This window comes from Nycticebus coucang, chromosome 17, assembly GCF_027406575.1.
Source record: "Nycticebus coucang isolate mNycCou1 chromosome 17, mNycCou1.pri, whole genome shotgun sequence".
In the NCBI taxonomy this organism is placed as follows: domain Eukaryota; kingdom Metazoa; phylum Chordata; class Mammalia; order Primates; family Lorisidae; genus Nycticebus; species Nycticebus coucang.
Genome location: NC_069796.1, coordinates 62282614 through 62300213, shown reverse-complemented (window position 1 = coordinate 62300213; position 17600 = coordinate 62282614). Strand labels below are relative to the sequence as shown.

The following is a 17600-nucleotide window of genomic DNA, read 5'->3' as shown; positions in this document are numbered from 1 at the left end:
CCCTAGACCTGGAGGGCTGTTTCTCCAAGGAATATTGGATCCTTTTAGTGTGAAATGGTATTTAGAAATTAAGATCTGGGTGCTAGTGTGCTCAGTGTTACTGGGGTGTTATTGCTTTTGGGTTCTCTCAGTGAAGAAACCCAGCAAAGACATCTCAAAAAGAAAAGAACAAAAAGCTCTTAAACCAAACCAAAACAACTCCCAAACAAAGAAACTGCAATGAGTATAAAGAATATTTAATTAGTAAAATTCAACAGCACAAGATTCTTCCTTACTTACTCCCACAATGAAAACTTTAGCTCTCGGAATAGTAATATGTTCACTAATTTGCTCTATTGTATAGTAAACAAGAATTTCAAAGTGGCTTGGCACCATAGCACAGTGGTTATGGTGCCAGCCACACACACCGAAGCTGGGGGGTTCAAACTCGGCCTGGGCCAGGTAAACAACAATGACAACTGCAACTCAAAAATAGCCGGGCATTGTGGCAGGCACCTGTACTCCCAGCTACTTGGGAGGCTGAGGTAAGAGAATCTCTTGAGCCCAAGAGTTGGAGGTTGCTGTGAGCTGTGATGCCACGGCACTGTACCCAGGGTGACAGCTTGAGACTCTGTATAAAAAAAAAGAGTTTCAAAGTGACTACACAAATATCACTACCAACAATAAACCTATCATATGAAGTTCAAGGTTGCACTGCAGTTCTTTCTGACTTTAAGCCTTGATTGTTTTTGTATCCATTCTAACTTTTTTTTTTTTTTTTTGAGACAGAGTCTCACTATGTCACCCTTAGTAGAGTGCTGTGGTGTGTCACAGCTCACAGCAACCTCCAACTCTTGGGCTTAAGCAATTCTCTTGCCTCAGCCTCCCAAGTAGCTGGGACTACAGGTGCTTGCCACAATGCCCAGCTATTTTTCTGTTGTAGTTGTTATTGTTGTTTAGCTGGCCTGGGCCGGGTTTGAACCTGCCAGCCTCGGTGAATGTGGCTGGCTCTGGAACCACTGTGCTACGGGCACCGAGCCTATTTTTATTTTTTGAATGTGTAAAATAATGCTCAATACTATGTTTACTTTTTTTTTTTTTTTTTTGAGACAGAGTCTCAAGCTGTCGCTGTAGGTAGAGTGCCTTGGCATCATCACAGCTCACAGCAAACTCCAAATCTCAGGCTCAAATGATCCTCTTGCCCTGGTTCTTTCTTTTTTTTTTTTAGTAGAGAAAGGGGTCTCACTTTTTGCTTAGGCTTGTCTCGAACTCATGAGCTCAAGCAATCCACCTGCCTCAGCCTCCCAGATTCTAGAATTACAGTCATGAGCCACCGCACCCCGCCTCTCCATTTAATTTTTGATGTAGCAAACTAGAGAGGCTGCCAAATCCTCATTCCTAAAAATCAACTATAAAACTAGACAAAATTATAAAACCAAATACTGCAATGCCCTGAAAACTGACTAGAGGTTTACAAAGTAACACTTATTCATGAGAGACTACTGAATTGCAGGAAAGAACCATGGAAATCTGTGGCATTCTTGCCAGGGACTGCTCCCACTCTTTTCCCCAGCATTCAATGTGTAATTCTAACAGTGCAAGGTAGGCTGTGACTAACCAGCTGCTGACAAAATAATCCACGCCAAGTGGTGCTATCAGTCATAAGCAGCAATGTGAGTGGCAAGCAAATAGAGGAGGTCAGGGTTTTACTAGTCTCAGGCTGTAGTCCCTGCTGAGAGCTGGCAAAGGCCCACTGACTAGTCAGAATTGTTACAGGGAGATGTGGAAGAGACCATCATAGAGGTGCTTGGAAAGCTCTCCAAATATCCCTGGCTGCCTAGAGATGGTGCACTTTTGGGGGATGACTGAGAGAGCTGAAGCTACTCACACGTGCTTGTACTCACAGAGTCTGTGGACATGCACTGAGGACACACAGGAGGGCCCAGCTGGGCCAGACTTGAAACCACCTGGATTTTGAATATACTCTGATTTCACACACAGATCCACACAGGGGTGAAGTCCTTACTGGTTTGAGGTATTGAACATAAATCTATGACCAGGTATTGGCTGACCACTAAGCTATGCAGAGGACAGGAACAACCCCAAGAAAGCTGAGGTAGGGGGATCACGTAAGCCCAGAAGTTTGAGATTGTAGCGAGCACTGCATTCCTGCCTGGGTGACGGAGCCAAGACCCTGTCTCTAAAAAAACAAAACAAAAACAAATAATAAAAAAAGGATTTCAAAATAAAGTTAATATGGAATATCTTACTTGGGAAATGGCTTTCATCCTTGAAGGGGTAAATACAACGTGTTCAGTAAAGACTTTAAATTCCATTGAACATGGTGGCTCACAGCCGAGGAGGGTGGATTGCCTGAGCTCAGGAGTTCAAGACCAGCTTGAGCTAGAACAAGACCCTATCTCTAAAAATAGCCAGGTGTTGTGGCGGGTGCAGGTAGTCCCAGTTACTTGGGAGGCTGAGGCAAGAGAATCACTTGAGCCCAAGAGTTTGAGGTTGCTGTGAGCTATGATGCCATGGCACTCTACCCAGGGCGATAAAGTGAGACTCTGTTTTAAAAAAAAAAAAAAATTCCTACTTCAGTGATGACAGTTATTCAACACATTTATAGTACGTAATACATAACATGCAGGCACTGTGCTAAGTTTCAGGGAATGTATAGTACACAGGACAGATAAAGCTCTAACTACTGCCTCCCATACTTACATGCGAACGAGAGTATCTTGATAAAACATGAAAGTATCTAAAATAAAAATACAAGGATACTTATATGTCTCCCTTGCTCAGCCACAAATTTCTTGACAGGGGAAACCATTTTCTTTCAGAAAACTAATTTTGACTATGTATTGTGGGCACTAATAAATGCCCGCTGAACAAATGACTCACAAAATTCCAGAATTACCCTGAATTGGTATCATATGTGGGTTAATTTTCATTTATCCAAAAAGGAAATGGGGATGGAAATCATCACAAGTGTCCTTTCTGAAAAATGGAATTAAAGAATCAAGAACTTAAAAGTTTTTTTGGCTCGGTGCCTATAGCTCAGCAGCTAGGGCACCGGCCACATACACCAGGGCTGATGGGTTAGTACCCGGCCTGGGGTCTGCCAAACAACAATGACAACTACAACCAAAAAAAATGAGACTGTCACCTCCTCCCCCCCCCCCCCAAAATGTAGTTTTTGGTTGTTTTTTTTTTAGAATGAAAAGGCTAACCACATGAGTGGCCATTTTAATTAACTTGATTGTGGTGATTATTTCAGAATGACTACATGTATCAAAATATCAAGTTATATACCCTAAATATATACGATTTTCATTTGTCAAGTATACATCAATAAAGCTGGAGAAAATTCAAACTGGGAGACATTTTACAAAATAAACAACTGATTTTAATATGGGCAAAAGATTTAAATAAATGCATCATAAAAGTTGAGATCTAAATAATCAACAAGATTATGCAAAGATAAGGTGCTTAACCTCATTAGTCATCACGAAATAGCAAATTAAAACTACAATGAGTACCACTACATACTGCTCGGATAGCTAAAATGAAAACACTGACGATACTATGTGTTGATAAGAATGCAGAGTAACTGGGAATCTCAGACATTGCTGGAGGGAATTTATGTTAGTACAACCATTTTGGGAAATTGTGAGGCAGTATCCCTGTACCCTTTAACAGAGCATTTCTAGTCCTTGCTGTGGACCCAAGAGAATTGAGTGCAGTGACTAACGAAAGATTTGTAAAAAACATTCCTAGCAACTTGACTCTTAAGACCCCAAAACAAAAAAAATCCTAACAATGAAGATTAAAAAAAAAATTGAAGTTTATTTACATCACAGATATGAATAGATAATAGTTTTATATATATTTATCTGAGTATACAGGTATAATAGGAGATGAGGTCCTTGTTTTTTGGAGGTATCCCAATGATCACCTCTCATTTTGTGGTGTTTTTTAACTCTCTTTATACTGAATTTTGTGGAATAAAGTTTTGAATTTTGATAAGTTAAAATCAAAATTAAATTAAATCACACTCATTTGTTACTGTGAGTGTGTGTTTGTGTAGGTATGCTTGCAGGGACACCAAATTGAACAAATACACACACAGAAAAACACCTTCATAAGAACCAAACATCAGACAAGCAATCACAGTACCCACTTTTATCATCATAACATGTAAAGAGTCACTGAAGAAGGTAAGAAAGATGGTTTTCTCAGGCCACAAAACCTCACAACACCTCCCCTACCTCCAGAGGTGTCAGGCCAGTACTGTGTGGTGAGAGACTCTATGTACTTGGTGATAGAAGTGCAAAGGAGTGTAGAACTTGGACTTGGAACTCAGGGTCACCCTATCACAGGGAAACAGCATAGGGTAGAATTCTGCTGGCACCTATGAAGGGAGCAAGCAGACCACTCCTAGATAGGAATCTTTCACCCCTGCAGTGGGAACCTGAGCTCCAGCTAGCTCCATCACCTGCTCATGAAAGTGGCCTGAGGCCAGGAATAAATATGAAAGACAGGGCACAAGGACTGTGGTCCTTGGGCAAGTCTTAGTGGTGTTAGCTTAGATCCAGTGGACTTGGGGTGTGCATAGCTTGTACACAAGCTTTTGGTTGTTTTTTTTTTTTTTTTGCCATTTTGGCTGGGGAGGGAAGAACTTCAACTGATTACCTTGAAAATAATCTCTTAAATAATCCCATAATGAGCATGTGTTTAATAGACAAATGGAGAGAAAACAAGTTTCAGGCCACCAACTTGATGGCTGAATTATTAATCTTTCAGCAGCTCTCTGCTTCCCTCTGCAGCTTTATGAAGTAATTGCTACAAAGTAAAACCTGTCATAAATTTAAGTCAAGCACAGTACCCAGAGATCAATAATCTGAGTAAAAAGGAGAATAAAGAGAGCTACATACTCACTAAAGTGCTGGAAAATGGAAGCACATGCAGCAAAATGTTTTGCTTTAGTCCTATCTAGGTGGAATAAGAAAATCCTCAATTACAAATCCTGGGAATGCAAATCCTGAAAGGGCTAGATACAATGCAAATCCTGAAAGGGCTAGATACCCGTACTACAAATTATTCATAAGGGAGTTCTTTACCCCCCACACCCCCAAAAGTTTTTAGTTTTGTTTTCTTTGGAATCAGACATCGTTTGCTTTTCACACATGGACACATTTGTTCTTTCCACATGTCACTTTTATAGGCCCTCTAAGAAGTCATGAGGAAGGATCTTTGGATCTAAGCTACATTTAGAACCTGGCTCTTATTAAGTCTTATCCTTCTGAAGAAGTATGACTGATCTCTGAGGAATTCATCTTGGAAATATTTCCCGGATTCTTTACTCAGAAAATTCTATTTCCTAAAATACTTTAAATTTTCTATTTCAGTATTGCTTAATTTCTGCTTAAAAGCTGTTCTTAGATCTTGAGCACAGATGTAGGTAACAGAAACCTGCTGTGTAGCACTGATGTTGGATGCAGTCAGAGTTCTGGTTAGGGTAATACTTTTTGTCTTGGATGTGTAGTTGTCTGTGTCTATCCGGCTCTTTTTTGCACAGTTCTTCCTATATCAAAATTTCCTTCGGATGCCCAAAGTAGATGCCTGGAACCACCTCACAGACTTGTGTTATCAGACACTTCTTGGGCTTTGCATGGTTAATAAGGTTCCTGTGATTCTTAGGCACAACGTTTGAGAATCACTGATCTACACACAGTGATCTTCCTTAATAAACACAGGAAATAATGACTGCCACTTTAACTTTTCTACCAGCAAATATTGCAAGCACATCCCATTAACTTCCAAATGAGTAAGAGACCCTTATTTCCTCCGATTTAAACTCAGGATCAGAAATATAAAGTCCTTTCCAGGTCATAAATTCTACGATTTGATTCAATTATTTGCTAATAGCATTAAGCCCAATAGTGGTAACTCTACGAAGTCGTTAAAAATGCTATTCTTAAGGCCAGGCATGGTGGCTCACACCTGTAATCCTAACATATTGGGAGACCACCGCAAGTGGACTGCCTAAGCTCAGGAGTTCGAGACCAGTTTAAGTAAGAGTGAGATCCTGTCTCAAAAAATTAGCTGGGTGTTGTGGGGTGCCTGTAGTCCCAGCTACTTGGGAGGCTGAGGCAAAAGGCCCAAGTGTTTGAGGTTGCTGTGAACTATGACCCTAGGACACTCTACCAAGGGCAACAAAGTAAGACTCTGTCACAAAAAAAAAAAAAAAAAAAAGCTGGGCATTGTGGCAGGTGCTAAGTAGTCCCACCTACTTGGAAGGCTGAGGCAGCCAGATCGTTGGAGTCCAGGAGTTTGAGGTTGCTGTAAGCTATGATGTCACGACATTCTACTGAGGGTGACAAAATGTCTTACAAAAAAGAAAAAAGGCGGGCGGCACCTGTGGCTCAGTCGGTAGGGCGCCGTCCCCATGTACAGAGGGTGGCGGGTTCAAACCCAGCCCCCGCCAAACTGCAACCAAAAAACAAAAGAAAAAAGGCAACCTTAGTTCCAAAGGATGTTTATTAAAAATGAAAGGACAGAGAAACAACAACAAAATCAGAAATGGTTTCCTCATGAAATTAATAGGAATATGCAGGCCACTAAAGAAGTTACTGAAAACTTTCTGGAAGCAATCAAGAGAGTATTCCCTGCAAACATGCCCACAGTTACAATAAACTTAGTAAAGGTTATAGAAATAATGCTATAAAGTGGCAGAAACATGGAAATTCAAAGGATTAATAAGGAATTTAGGAAAAATGACAGGGATAGGGAAGGGAATAAAATATAACTTGCGTTGTAAGGTGAAACTTCTCTCCTAAACTTTCATAATGGTTCTTTTTTTTTTTTTTCTCAAACCCTTGTGTCGAGGGCTGACTTTCAATAGATCGCAGCGAGGGAGCTGCTCTGCTACCTACGAAAACCCGACCCAGAAGCAGGTCGTCTACCAATGGTTTAGCACCAGGTTCCCCACCAACGTGCGTTGCGTGATGGGCGAGGGGGCGGCCGCCTTTGCGGCCGCGCCGCATTTCCCAGGACAAAGGGCGCTCCGCACAGGACCCCGGTCCGCGACGCGCCATAATGGTTCTTATTTAAAGAGAAAACAGCCTTAAAGGAAAGAATAATCCTTTACATTTCAGAGCCTAATCAAAATGTTTAAAAATTCCAGTTATCATGTGTTCTGAGTCCCTGTTCACCATGCAACAGAACTTTGGATCCCTTATTTAAAAGGATCTATGTATGTATGTAAATACCATGTACAAACAACTGGTGACAGGGAACAAGCCCATTAAAATAACTAATCTGCATTTTGACTTAACAAATAAACAACTTTTTTGTTTGCAGGCAAGAATTTTTTTTTTAAAGAGCCCTATTTATGGCAATAGGTAAAGAGTATACTTATTTTGAGATAAAAGCAAACATAATAAAAAATCTAAAACCTGAAGAGTAGTCTACTTTTAGTAACTCTGAGAAAAAGCAAGTCATTCAGTTCATGCTCAGATATCCACTATCATCAAGAAGGTTGCATTACTCTTCTATTGCTGTATAGCAAATTACCACAAATTTAGTGGCTTAAAACAATACAAATTTATCTCAAGAGTTTCCAGACACGGTTAACTGGGTTCTTTGCTCAGAGTCTAAGCCAGTGAAATCCAGCTGTCAATTGGGGCTGAGATCTCATTTAAAACTTGGGTTCTCTTTTAAGTTCACTATGTGTGCTGGTAGAATTCTGTTATTTATGGTCATAGGAGAAAGGCCCTCAGCTCCTTGGGGGGCCACCATTAGCCATCTGTGACCCTCTTCACATCATGGTTGTTGCTTTTTCAAAGCCAACAGGTGAAAGTCTCTACTGACTTCCTGCAGGCAAGAATTAAATCACCAGGCTCTCGGTGAACTCAAAAGTCCCTTCGCCTTCTTTATATTAGTAAAATGCACCACCATCCATCCCAGTGCTAAAGCCAAGGAATCATCCTAATTTCTCACTCCATCCCTCCAATCAAATCCACCAGTATGTCAATCTCACCTCTAAAATATATCCTGAAATCATTCACTTCTCTTCTGATCCACAGTTCAAGCTGCCATCATCTTTGCTCAGCTACTGCGTTAGGCTCTAATTGGTCTCCAATGTTCCATTCATGTCTTTCCCCTGTCCTCACACCCTCCATTCTAGGCACAAAACTTAAATTCTCTTATTAAAATGAACTTCTATCTCTCCCCTGGCTTATAATTACCTGTCTGTTTCTTACTGCACTTGGAACAAACTTCACATTCTTTAACTTGGTTTATGAACTGTTCCATAACTAGGTCCTTGCTTACTTCATCACCCCACTCTCTCCCTTAATCACTATGTACCAGCTATTGGCCCTTCCATTCCTGGAACACACTAAACTTGTTGCTACCTTAAGGCCTTTATCCAAACTGCTCTCTTTGTCTGGAATGCTTCCCTCTCAGATGTCACACAGTTGGCTCCGCCTCTCCACCTCCCAAGAAAGGCCTCTCCTGACCAGCCAGTCCCAAGTAGTCCTCTTCATCTGTCTTATTCTATTCAGGATGCTACAACAAAATAACCCAGAATGGGTAATTTATAAATAATAAAAATTTAATTTTCACAGATTGAGAGGCTGGGAAGTCCAAGATCAAGGGGTTAGCGGATTTGGTATCTGGTAAGTGATTGTTCTCAGCTTCCATCATGGTGCCTTCTTGCATCTTTACGTGGTGGAAGTGGGAGCAGAGGGGAGCCCTTTTATGAGGACACCAATTCTTACAACCAACTCCTAAAGACTTTTACCTCTTAATACTATTGCATTGAGGATTAATTAATTCCAACATGAATTTTGTTTTTTTTTGAAATTTTCTTTTTGTATTTTTATTTTATTTATTTAGAGACAGAGTCTCACTTTGTCACCCTTGGTAGAATGCCATGACATCACAGCTCACAGCAACCTCAAACTCTTGGGCTTAAGAGATTCTCTTGCCTCAGCCTCCCAAGTAGCTGGGACTATAGGCACACGCCACAAAGCCTGGCTATTTTTTTTTTTTTTTTTTGGTTGTAGTTGTCATTGTTCTTTGGTAGGCCCAGGCAGGATTTGAACCCGCCAGCTCTGGTGTATGTGGCTGGCACCTTAGCCACTGAGCCAAAGAATCAGTTTTTATTTATTTATATTCTCAAACAAAAAAAAAAAAAAGTGATTTTTTTTTTTTTTGAGACAGAGTCTCACTCAGCCACCTTGGGGTTGAGTGCTGTGGCATCATAGCTCACAGCAACTTCAAACTCTTGGGCTCAAGTGATCGCCTTGCCTCAGCCTCCCAAATAGCTGCGACTATATATAGGCACCCACCACAACGCCTGGCTATTTTTTAGAGATGGGTCTCGCTCTTGCTCAGGCTGGTCTCAAACTCCTGAGCTCAAACAATCCACCCACCTCAGCCTCCCAGAGTGCTGGGATTACAGGCATGAGCTACTGTGCCCAGGTAGAATCACTTTTTTTGTGACTATTAATTATAATAATTATGTAACATCTGTTTGCTGTAAAAAAAAAAAACCCACATATTACAAAATTGCATTAAATATAAAAGTCCCTAATAATCACACCCCTCAAAACTACTACCTTTCCAAAGTTTTATATATGAATGTACTTTCATATAATGTACTTTCACATAAGGTTTTTTTCTTTTTTTTTTTTAGACAGAGTCTCACTCTGTTGTCTAGGGTAGAGTGCCTTGCCCTCAGGTTAGCTCACAGCAACCTCAAACTTATGGGCTCAAACAATCCTTAGCTTCCCAATTAGTTTTTTCAAAGTTCTGATCTGATAGATGAGCCATAATGGTGTTTTTTTTTGTTTGTTTGTTTTTAAAAAAGAGACATTGTCTCACTTTGTCGCCCTCGGGGCGTCTCAGCTCACAGCAACCTCAAATTCTTGGGTTCAAGCGATTCTCTTGCCTCAGCCTCCTGAGTGGCTGGGACTACAGGTGCCCGCCACAACGCCTGGCTATTTTTTGTTGCAGTTGCAGTTTGGCTGGGGGCGGGTTTGTACCCTCCACCCTCGGTATATGGTGCTGGCGCCCTACCCACTGAACCACAGGCACCGCCCGTGTTGTTTCTTTTTTCTTTTTAATTATATGAACTTGATCTATTTTAAAAGATTCAAGATTCAAATATAATTTTATCCTGGTGCTGATGGCCTTATAAAAAACAAACCATATATTCAGTAAGACATTTTTTCCATCTATTTTGCTGGTTTCTTGATAATTTCACGAAAGTATTTATCAAAATAGCACAACAGCAGAGTAGTGCCACAATTAGCCAAATGCAGTCTACACTCTCTAGATTGTTTCCCTTTTTAAAAAGAGATTATTTTAGCTGGGCGCGGTGGCTCACGCTTGTAATCCCAGCACTTGGGAGGCCGAGGCAGGTGGATTGCCTGAACTCACAGGTTTGAGACCATCCTGAGCCAGAGCGAGACTTCCATCTCTAAAAAATAGCCGGGCGTTGTGGTGGGCACCTGTAGTCCCAGCTACTTGGGAGGCTGAGGCAAGAGGATCACTTGAACCCAAAAGTTTGAGGTTGCTGTGAGCTAAAATGCCACTGCACTCTACCAAGGGTGACCAAGTGAGACTGTCTCAAAAAAAAAAAAAAAAATATATATATATATATATATATAAGAAATAAAATAAAATAAAAAGATTATTTTAAATGTGACTACTACTGTATGATTATATCAGTATCTGGAACAGGAAAAAAGCCGCCTATGGGATAGGACTTTAAAAAAAGAGAAGGGAAGAGGAGGAGAGGAACAGAAAGGGGGGACAAAGAATGTAAATGTAGTTTTTTTTTATTTTTATTTTTATTTTTTTTAAGGACAGTGATTCCCTGGATTGGTGGGGGTGGGGAAGGAATGGGTGGTGAAGCACACAAAGGGAGTTTCTAGCATGATAGAAACATTCTGTATCTTGACAGGAATATGAGTTACACAGGTGTATACACTGCAAAACTCACTGAACTGTACACATTGGAACTGATAATGTTGCTTCATTATATGTAAATTATTTCTATTTTTAAAAGAGTGAAAAAATACTGCGCTATTTAGAATATTAAGTTTATAGGCAATGAAAAATTAAATTAAAAATATTTATAGAGGCTTGGCGCCTGTAGCAGAGTGGTTATGGTGCCAGCCACATACACCAAGGGTGGCGGATTCGAACCCAGCCCCAGGCCAGTTAAATGACAACTGCAACAAAAAACAGCCGGGCCTTGTGGTGGGTGCCTGTAATCCCACTATGCTTGGGAGGCTGAGGCATGAGAATCACTTAAGCCCAAAAGTTTGAGGTTGCTATGAGCTGTGACACCACAGCACTCTACTGACAGTGACATAGTGAGACTCTCTCTCAAATAAATAAATAATAAATAAATAAATAAATAAAAGTATTTATAGAACTTAAAATAGATTTCCTGGCCAGGAGACCAAAAACAGGTTTACTAAATTAGAAGTGGAGCACACAGTCTGACATTTTGAGCTAAATCAGTTACTGGACTGTCAAAACCAGATGACACTAGAAAATTCCCTATAAGATTAGGGCAAAAATATACTAAGGTATCAGAAAAGCACAGCTAACTTTTTTAAAAGACATTTAATCAACATTTTAAAAATTTGTTTTCGGGGCTGGGCACAGTGGCTCACGCATGTAATCTTAGCATTCTGGGAGGCCAAGGTGGGTGGATTGCCTGAGCTCACAGGTTGGAGACCAGCCTGAGCCAGAAAGAGAGACACCTCACCTCTAAAATAGGCAGGCACTGTGGAGGGCACCTGTAGTCCCAGCTACTTGGGAAGCAAAAGAATCGCTTGAGTCCAAGGGTTTGAGGTTGCTGTGAGATATGATGCCACTGCACTCTACTGAGAGCAACAAAGCGAGAATCTGTCTCCAAAAAAAAAAAAAATTGCTTTCTGAAAAATAATTTCTTTAAGGTTATGGACTCGTACTTGATTTAATTATTCAAGTTAAACTTGCTGAGGTAGTTCATGTACTTGGCTCACTTTTGCCCTTTATCCTCCTCTTCTGGTGGCACACACCAGCATAAAAACTAATACATTCACATTAAAACCAGTTCATTTGATAATAAAAAGTGCCAAAGAAGATTCTCTTCCCCATCTCAGGCTACCACCCTGCCCCGCTGTTACACTGCACATTTATCTCAATCCATTATCAATCTATCACAACCTGTTCAGTGAGGGAACTCTTTAGTGGAATAAACTACAATCTCATTCAAGTCCTTGGCAGACAAACTTAGATATTATGGTACCTCTTCAAGACTACGTTGCTTTTGAGATCAGAAGGAAGGACATGTGGAGGGCACAGGACTCCTGGCTTCAAAAAGTGAAGGCTTGCCTAGTTAAGGATGTGGCCCAGGGGCAAAGAAGCAGGAGACTAAACCATTTTATTAGTGTATCTGCTTTGTAAGAAAACATATTTTTGTTATTAGATTCTACATTCTAGGGTGGCGCCTGTGGCTCAAAGGAGTAGGGCGCCGGCCCCACATACCGGAGGTGGCAGGTTCAAACCCGGCCCTGGCCAAAAGCTACAAAAAAAAAAAAAAATTCTACATTCTACTCTGGCCTTGAAATCAAATAGATCTTGATTTGAGAATCAGTTCTGACACTTATTAGATGTTTCATTTTGGACAAGTTATTATGCTTTACTACTCTAGGCTCTGTTCCCTTATGGAGAATAATAACAATATATGTCTTAAAAGTGTGTTGTGAGGATTAAATGAAAACTAAGTAACATTTTAAGCTCAGTGGCTGGCAATATTGCAGGTGTTCAACAAATGATTGCTCCTATCATCCACAATTCTATTCTTTGAGACCCAGTTACTGTCCTCTGTAACCAGAACAGCATCAAGTAATTCAAGTAGTCATATTTTTCTAACAAATGATCAATATAAACAGGAAGCATACCTAATCTTAAATAGTCCTACAAAAATTTTGTTCCTTGCAGAAATTTTAGCAATCATAGAAAAGGTCAGAAAAGAAAGCTAAAAGAGGTTGAGTATGAAGGCTCATGCCTGTAATCCTACCACTCTGGGAGGCCAAGATGGGTGGATTGCGTGCACTCACAGGTTTGAGACCAGCCTGAGCTACAGCGAGACCTCGTTTCTAAAAAAAAAAAAAAATATAGCCAGGCATTGTGGCAGGCACCTGTAATCCCACCTACTTTGGAGGCTGAGGCAAGAGGATCACTAGAGTCCAAGATGAGGTTGCTATGAGCTATGACACCACAGCACTCTACCAAGGGGTGATAAAATGAGACACAGTCTCAGAAAAAGAAAGCTAAAATAGCCATGTGCAGTGGCTCAGGCCTGTAATTCTACCATTTTGGAAGAACCAGGTGAGAGGACTGCTCTAGGTCAGGAATTAGAGACCAGCCTAGGCAATAGTGAGACCCTTTCTCTACAAAAATTAGAAAAATTAGCCAAGCATGACTATAGTTCCTATAGTGCCTATAGTGTGCCTATAGTTCTAGTGACTTGGGAGGCTGAGGTGGGAAGATCACTTGAACTCAGGTGTTTGAGGCTGCAGTGAGCTATGATTTCACCACTGCACTCTAGCCTGGGTGACAGAGCAATATTCCATCTCTTAAGAAAAAAAATAAGGAAAGAAAGCTAAAAGATATATGTATGTTTGTGTACATATACAGGGTAGCCATAAAGTTCATGTGCAATTTAAAATAGTGTCTAATTTAAAATTGTGCACAAAGTTTATGGACATGGTATATATATATACACACATACACATGCACACACACAGACACATATATCCACAAGAACTGTTATGTTACAGACCCCTGAAGTAGGAGACAGCTCAAAGTTTGCAGGAAAAAAATTGAAATTTCTTTGCTAAGTAGACACACTCAGTGTTTCCCTCTCATGCTGATTTACCTAAGATCCATCACTACTAAAGCAGTAAGACGAACTTACTCTTTTTTTGTTTTTTTTGAGACAGTCTCAAGCTGTTGCCCTGGGTAGAGTGCCATGGTGTCACAGCTCACAGCAACCTCAAACTCTTGGGTTTAAGCAATTCTCTTGCCTCAATCTCCCAAGCAGCTGGGACTACAGGTGCTTGCCACAATGCCTGGCTATTTTTTCGGGGGGGGCCGGAGGGGTTGTAGTTGTCATTGTTGTTTGCCGGGCTAGGGCTGGATTCAAAATCACCAGCTCTGGTGTATGTGGCTGGCACCCTAGCCACTTGAGCTACAGGCGCTGAGCCACAAAGTTACTCTTTATCACATGTGAAGTGATCTATGATATAGTATTAACTACATTTATTTTTTATTTATTTTTTTTGTAGAGACAGAGTTTCACTTTATTGCCCTCGGTAGAGTGCCGTAGCGTCACACAGATCACAGCAACCTCCAACTCCTGGGCTTAGGCGATTCTCCTGCCTCAGCCTCCCGAGTAGCTGGGACTACAGGCGCCCACCACAACGCCCAGCTATTTTTTTTTTTTTGTTGTTGTTGTTGCAGTTTTGGCCGGGGCTGGGTTTGAACCCGCCACCCTCGGTATATGGGGCCGGCGGCCTGCTCACCGAGCCACAGGCGCTGCCCAACTACATTTATTTTTAAACACAGTTTAAATGGCACATCATGTACAAAAATTAATAAATGAATATTTACCTGTTTCTCTTCTTCTGGCATGTTTTTTTCCAGTTCTATTAGGTATTCTTCATCTAGTTCAGAGGAATTCACATCATCATCAGCTTTCTTCTCAATCTTGTCCACTCCTGGCTCCTCCTCATCAAAAGAGGCACTGCAGTCATGAAAACACTCCTCTTCTCCCTGGTCCTCCTGGGAACAGGCCTCATCATCCTTGAGCAGCTTGCTCTGGGAATGCTGATCTTTGGGATCAGGAACTAGATGGCCAGCACACTCTGTTTCCTGGGGCTCTGTAACCTTCAAGCCATTGAACAGATCCTCTGGAACCCTATAGTTTCCTGACTTCTCCCCCATGCTGAATCCAATGAGGGAGGTGATGCTGAACCTCTGGGAAAGAAAAAAACATCTGTTATGTAATTGTGCTGATATTAAAAAAAGAAAAGAAAACCTGCCTTTCATACCTAACCAAACCTCTGCATCATAACCAAAAACAACACTCCAAATTCCTTTCATTAGAATTTATTATAAAAAAAATAAGCCCATAAATAATGCCAAACATCATTTTAACTGATACCCCTTTCCTGGTTAAATCTAGTACCAAAACTTCTTACAACAGCCTCCCAAGTAGCTGGGACAACAGGCACCCATCACAACTCCCGGCTATTTTTGTTGTTGTTGTTGTGGCAGTTGTCATTGTTGTTTAGCAGGCTCAAGCTGGGTTTGAACCCACTGGCTGGTGCCCTAACCATGGTGCTATGGCTGCCAAGTCAAAAGACACCAACTTTAATGTGGCTCTTCCACATTCCACCGCTCACATTTGTTGGGGCAGCAAAAAATAGGCAGAAACTAAAATAGTATTGTTGTGAATAAGAAACTACTGCTTTCGAACTACAGTCTTTCTAGCACCACCACAGGAAACCCAAGAGTAAGTTTTTCTTTTTTCACTACTTGTTGGATATTTATTTTGCACTGAGTTGTACTGATTAGGAATAAATAAAATAGTGATAGCAAAAGTGTGATTGCTATTTGTTTCTGTGCTAAGCACTTCATATAAATGGGCTGTGTAAGCTTATTATTATTATTATTATTATTTTGAGACAGGGACTCACTATGCCACCCTCGGTAGAGTGCCATGGCATCACAGCTCACAGCAACCTCCAGCTCTTGGGCTTAGGCGATTCTCTTGCTTCAGCCTCCCAAGTAGCTGGGATTACAGGTGCCTGCCACAACACCCGGCTATTTTTGTTGTTCTTGTTGCAGTTTGGCCGGGGCCGGGTTTGAACCTGCCACCCTCGGTATATGGGGCCGGCCCCCTACTCACTGAGCCACAGGCGCCACCCAAGTTTATTTTTTTTTAAATGAAGGCTATTTTACTTCTTCTTCTTCTTTTTTTTTTTTTTTTCCAAGAGTAAGTTTATGGTGGAGCTCAAAATAGAATCCATGCCAAAACTGTGATCATCAGCTTAACCCAAATATGTGTGGCTTACAGCTGAAAGGAAGCCCTCGTAAAGTGGTCTGAATTAGGATCTTGGTGATGGTCAGTATCAGGCACTGAAAGAGTGACTCTGAACCCTAGCTGCACAACAGAACACTAGAGGTGCTTTAGAAAATACCACTGTCCATACCTTCCCCAGATTCTAATTTATTGGTCTGGCTTGGCCAAGGGCATCTGTAGTTAATACCAACAACAACAACAAAATCCTAGGGCCGGCCTCGGAGGCTCACGCCTGTAATCTTAGCATTCAGAGGGTGAGGCCGTGGATGCTTGACTCAGGAGTTGAGGACCGGCCAGAGCAAGAGCAGGACCTGGTCTCTGCTAAAAATAGAAAAATTAGCCAGGCGTTGTGGCGAGCGTCTGTAGTTACAGCTACTCAGGAGGCTGAGGCAAGAGGATCGCCGAGTCCACGAGTTTAAGGTTGCTGTGAGCTACGTCATTACTGCACTGTAGGGGCAACAGAGTGAGTCTGTCTCAAAATAATACTAATATTAATACTAATACTAACCCCCTACGTGAGTCACTGTGCATCCAATTGTGAACTACTGCTCTAGAAGCTGAGTAAGACTGTCAGCAGCTCTGTGCCTCTGATCATAGCTAAATCACGCCAACGACCCTCGTGTCGCGATAGGAATCCGAATTCGCTCTACTTCGTTCCAAGAAAACTTAAGAACAGCAAAATTGTAATACGAAGACTTCGCCTCCACAGCAATGTCATGCTTCCCTATGCTCCCAGATCTAGTAGTACACAGGAGAACGAGCACCAAGGGTTAGGTAAGAGACACCCCGCGCTTCCCAGACGCTTATATCCCATCTACATTCCCCACCAGCAATTCGCCACACACATCGGTATACTCACAACCTCCCAGATTCTCCAGTCTCCACCTTCCTGGCTTCTGAGACCTTCTACTTCCGCCCAGTCAAGTGCACTTCCATAGGCGCTGACCAATAGCGTTGCTTTTTGCAAGGTATCCTGGGTATTGTAGTGGAAACTTCAGGGAGGGAGGGCATTGCTGTCGCTGTGTTACGTCATTGTACTGAATGAAATTTGAGAGGCGGTTGCCATCTTGGGTTACGGCAAAACTCCGCATTACTCAGCATAAGACACTCACACAAGAAAGAAAAGAAAAAGCCTGTCTCCATGGTTTTCGTTTTAGTTACTCTGACTTTTCCCGTTCTACGAATGTGGAGAGGAATCCAGAATCATAAACCTTGTCCAAAAATAAAATTTTTCCTTTAGTGGATCTCAAAGTATACTTTTAACGGGATCTACTGTGGGTCCAGCAGTTTTCATTATAATACTAAGTTATTTACCTTTTTCACACTCATTTTCTCGTGAATGTACACTGGAGATTTCCAGAGGCTATTTGTCATGTGCCAGTGAAAGCAGGAGGATATAGCAAAGTTCAGCTTTTGATTAAGCCGATTTCCAGAAATGTGAAACAAAGCCACTCTGCTC

General features: G+C 41.4%; 1 protein-coding gene across 3 annotated transcripts in view; it reads right to left on the bottom strand.

Moving 5' to 3' along the window:
- The window catches only part of TTC1 (tetratricopeptide repeat domain 1), a 60532-nt gene extending 43462 nt beyond the window's left edge, over positions 1–17070 (bottom strand). Inside the window, exons 1-2 of one of the 3 annotated variants that reach the window (XM_053566176.1) lie at positions 17001–17070; positions 14668–15033 (exon numbers count right to left, since the gene is read on the bottom strand). In XM_053566176.1, coding sequence (XP_053422151.1) covers positions 14668–15000 — 333 coding nt within the window. In that variant the 5' untranslated portion in view covers positions 15001–15033; positions 17001–17070. The other 2 variants (XM_053566177.1, XM_053566175.1) reach the window with 2 other exon arrangements.
- Positions 17071–17600: the final 530 nt, after the last annotated feature.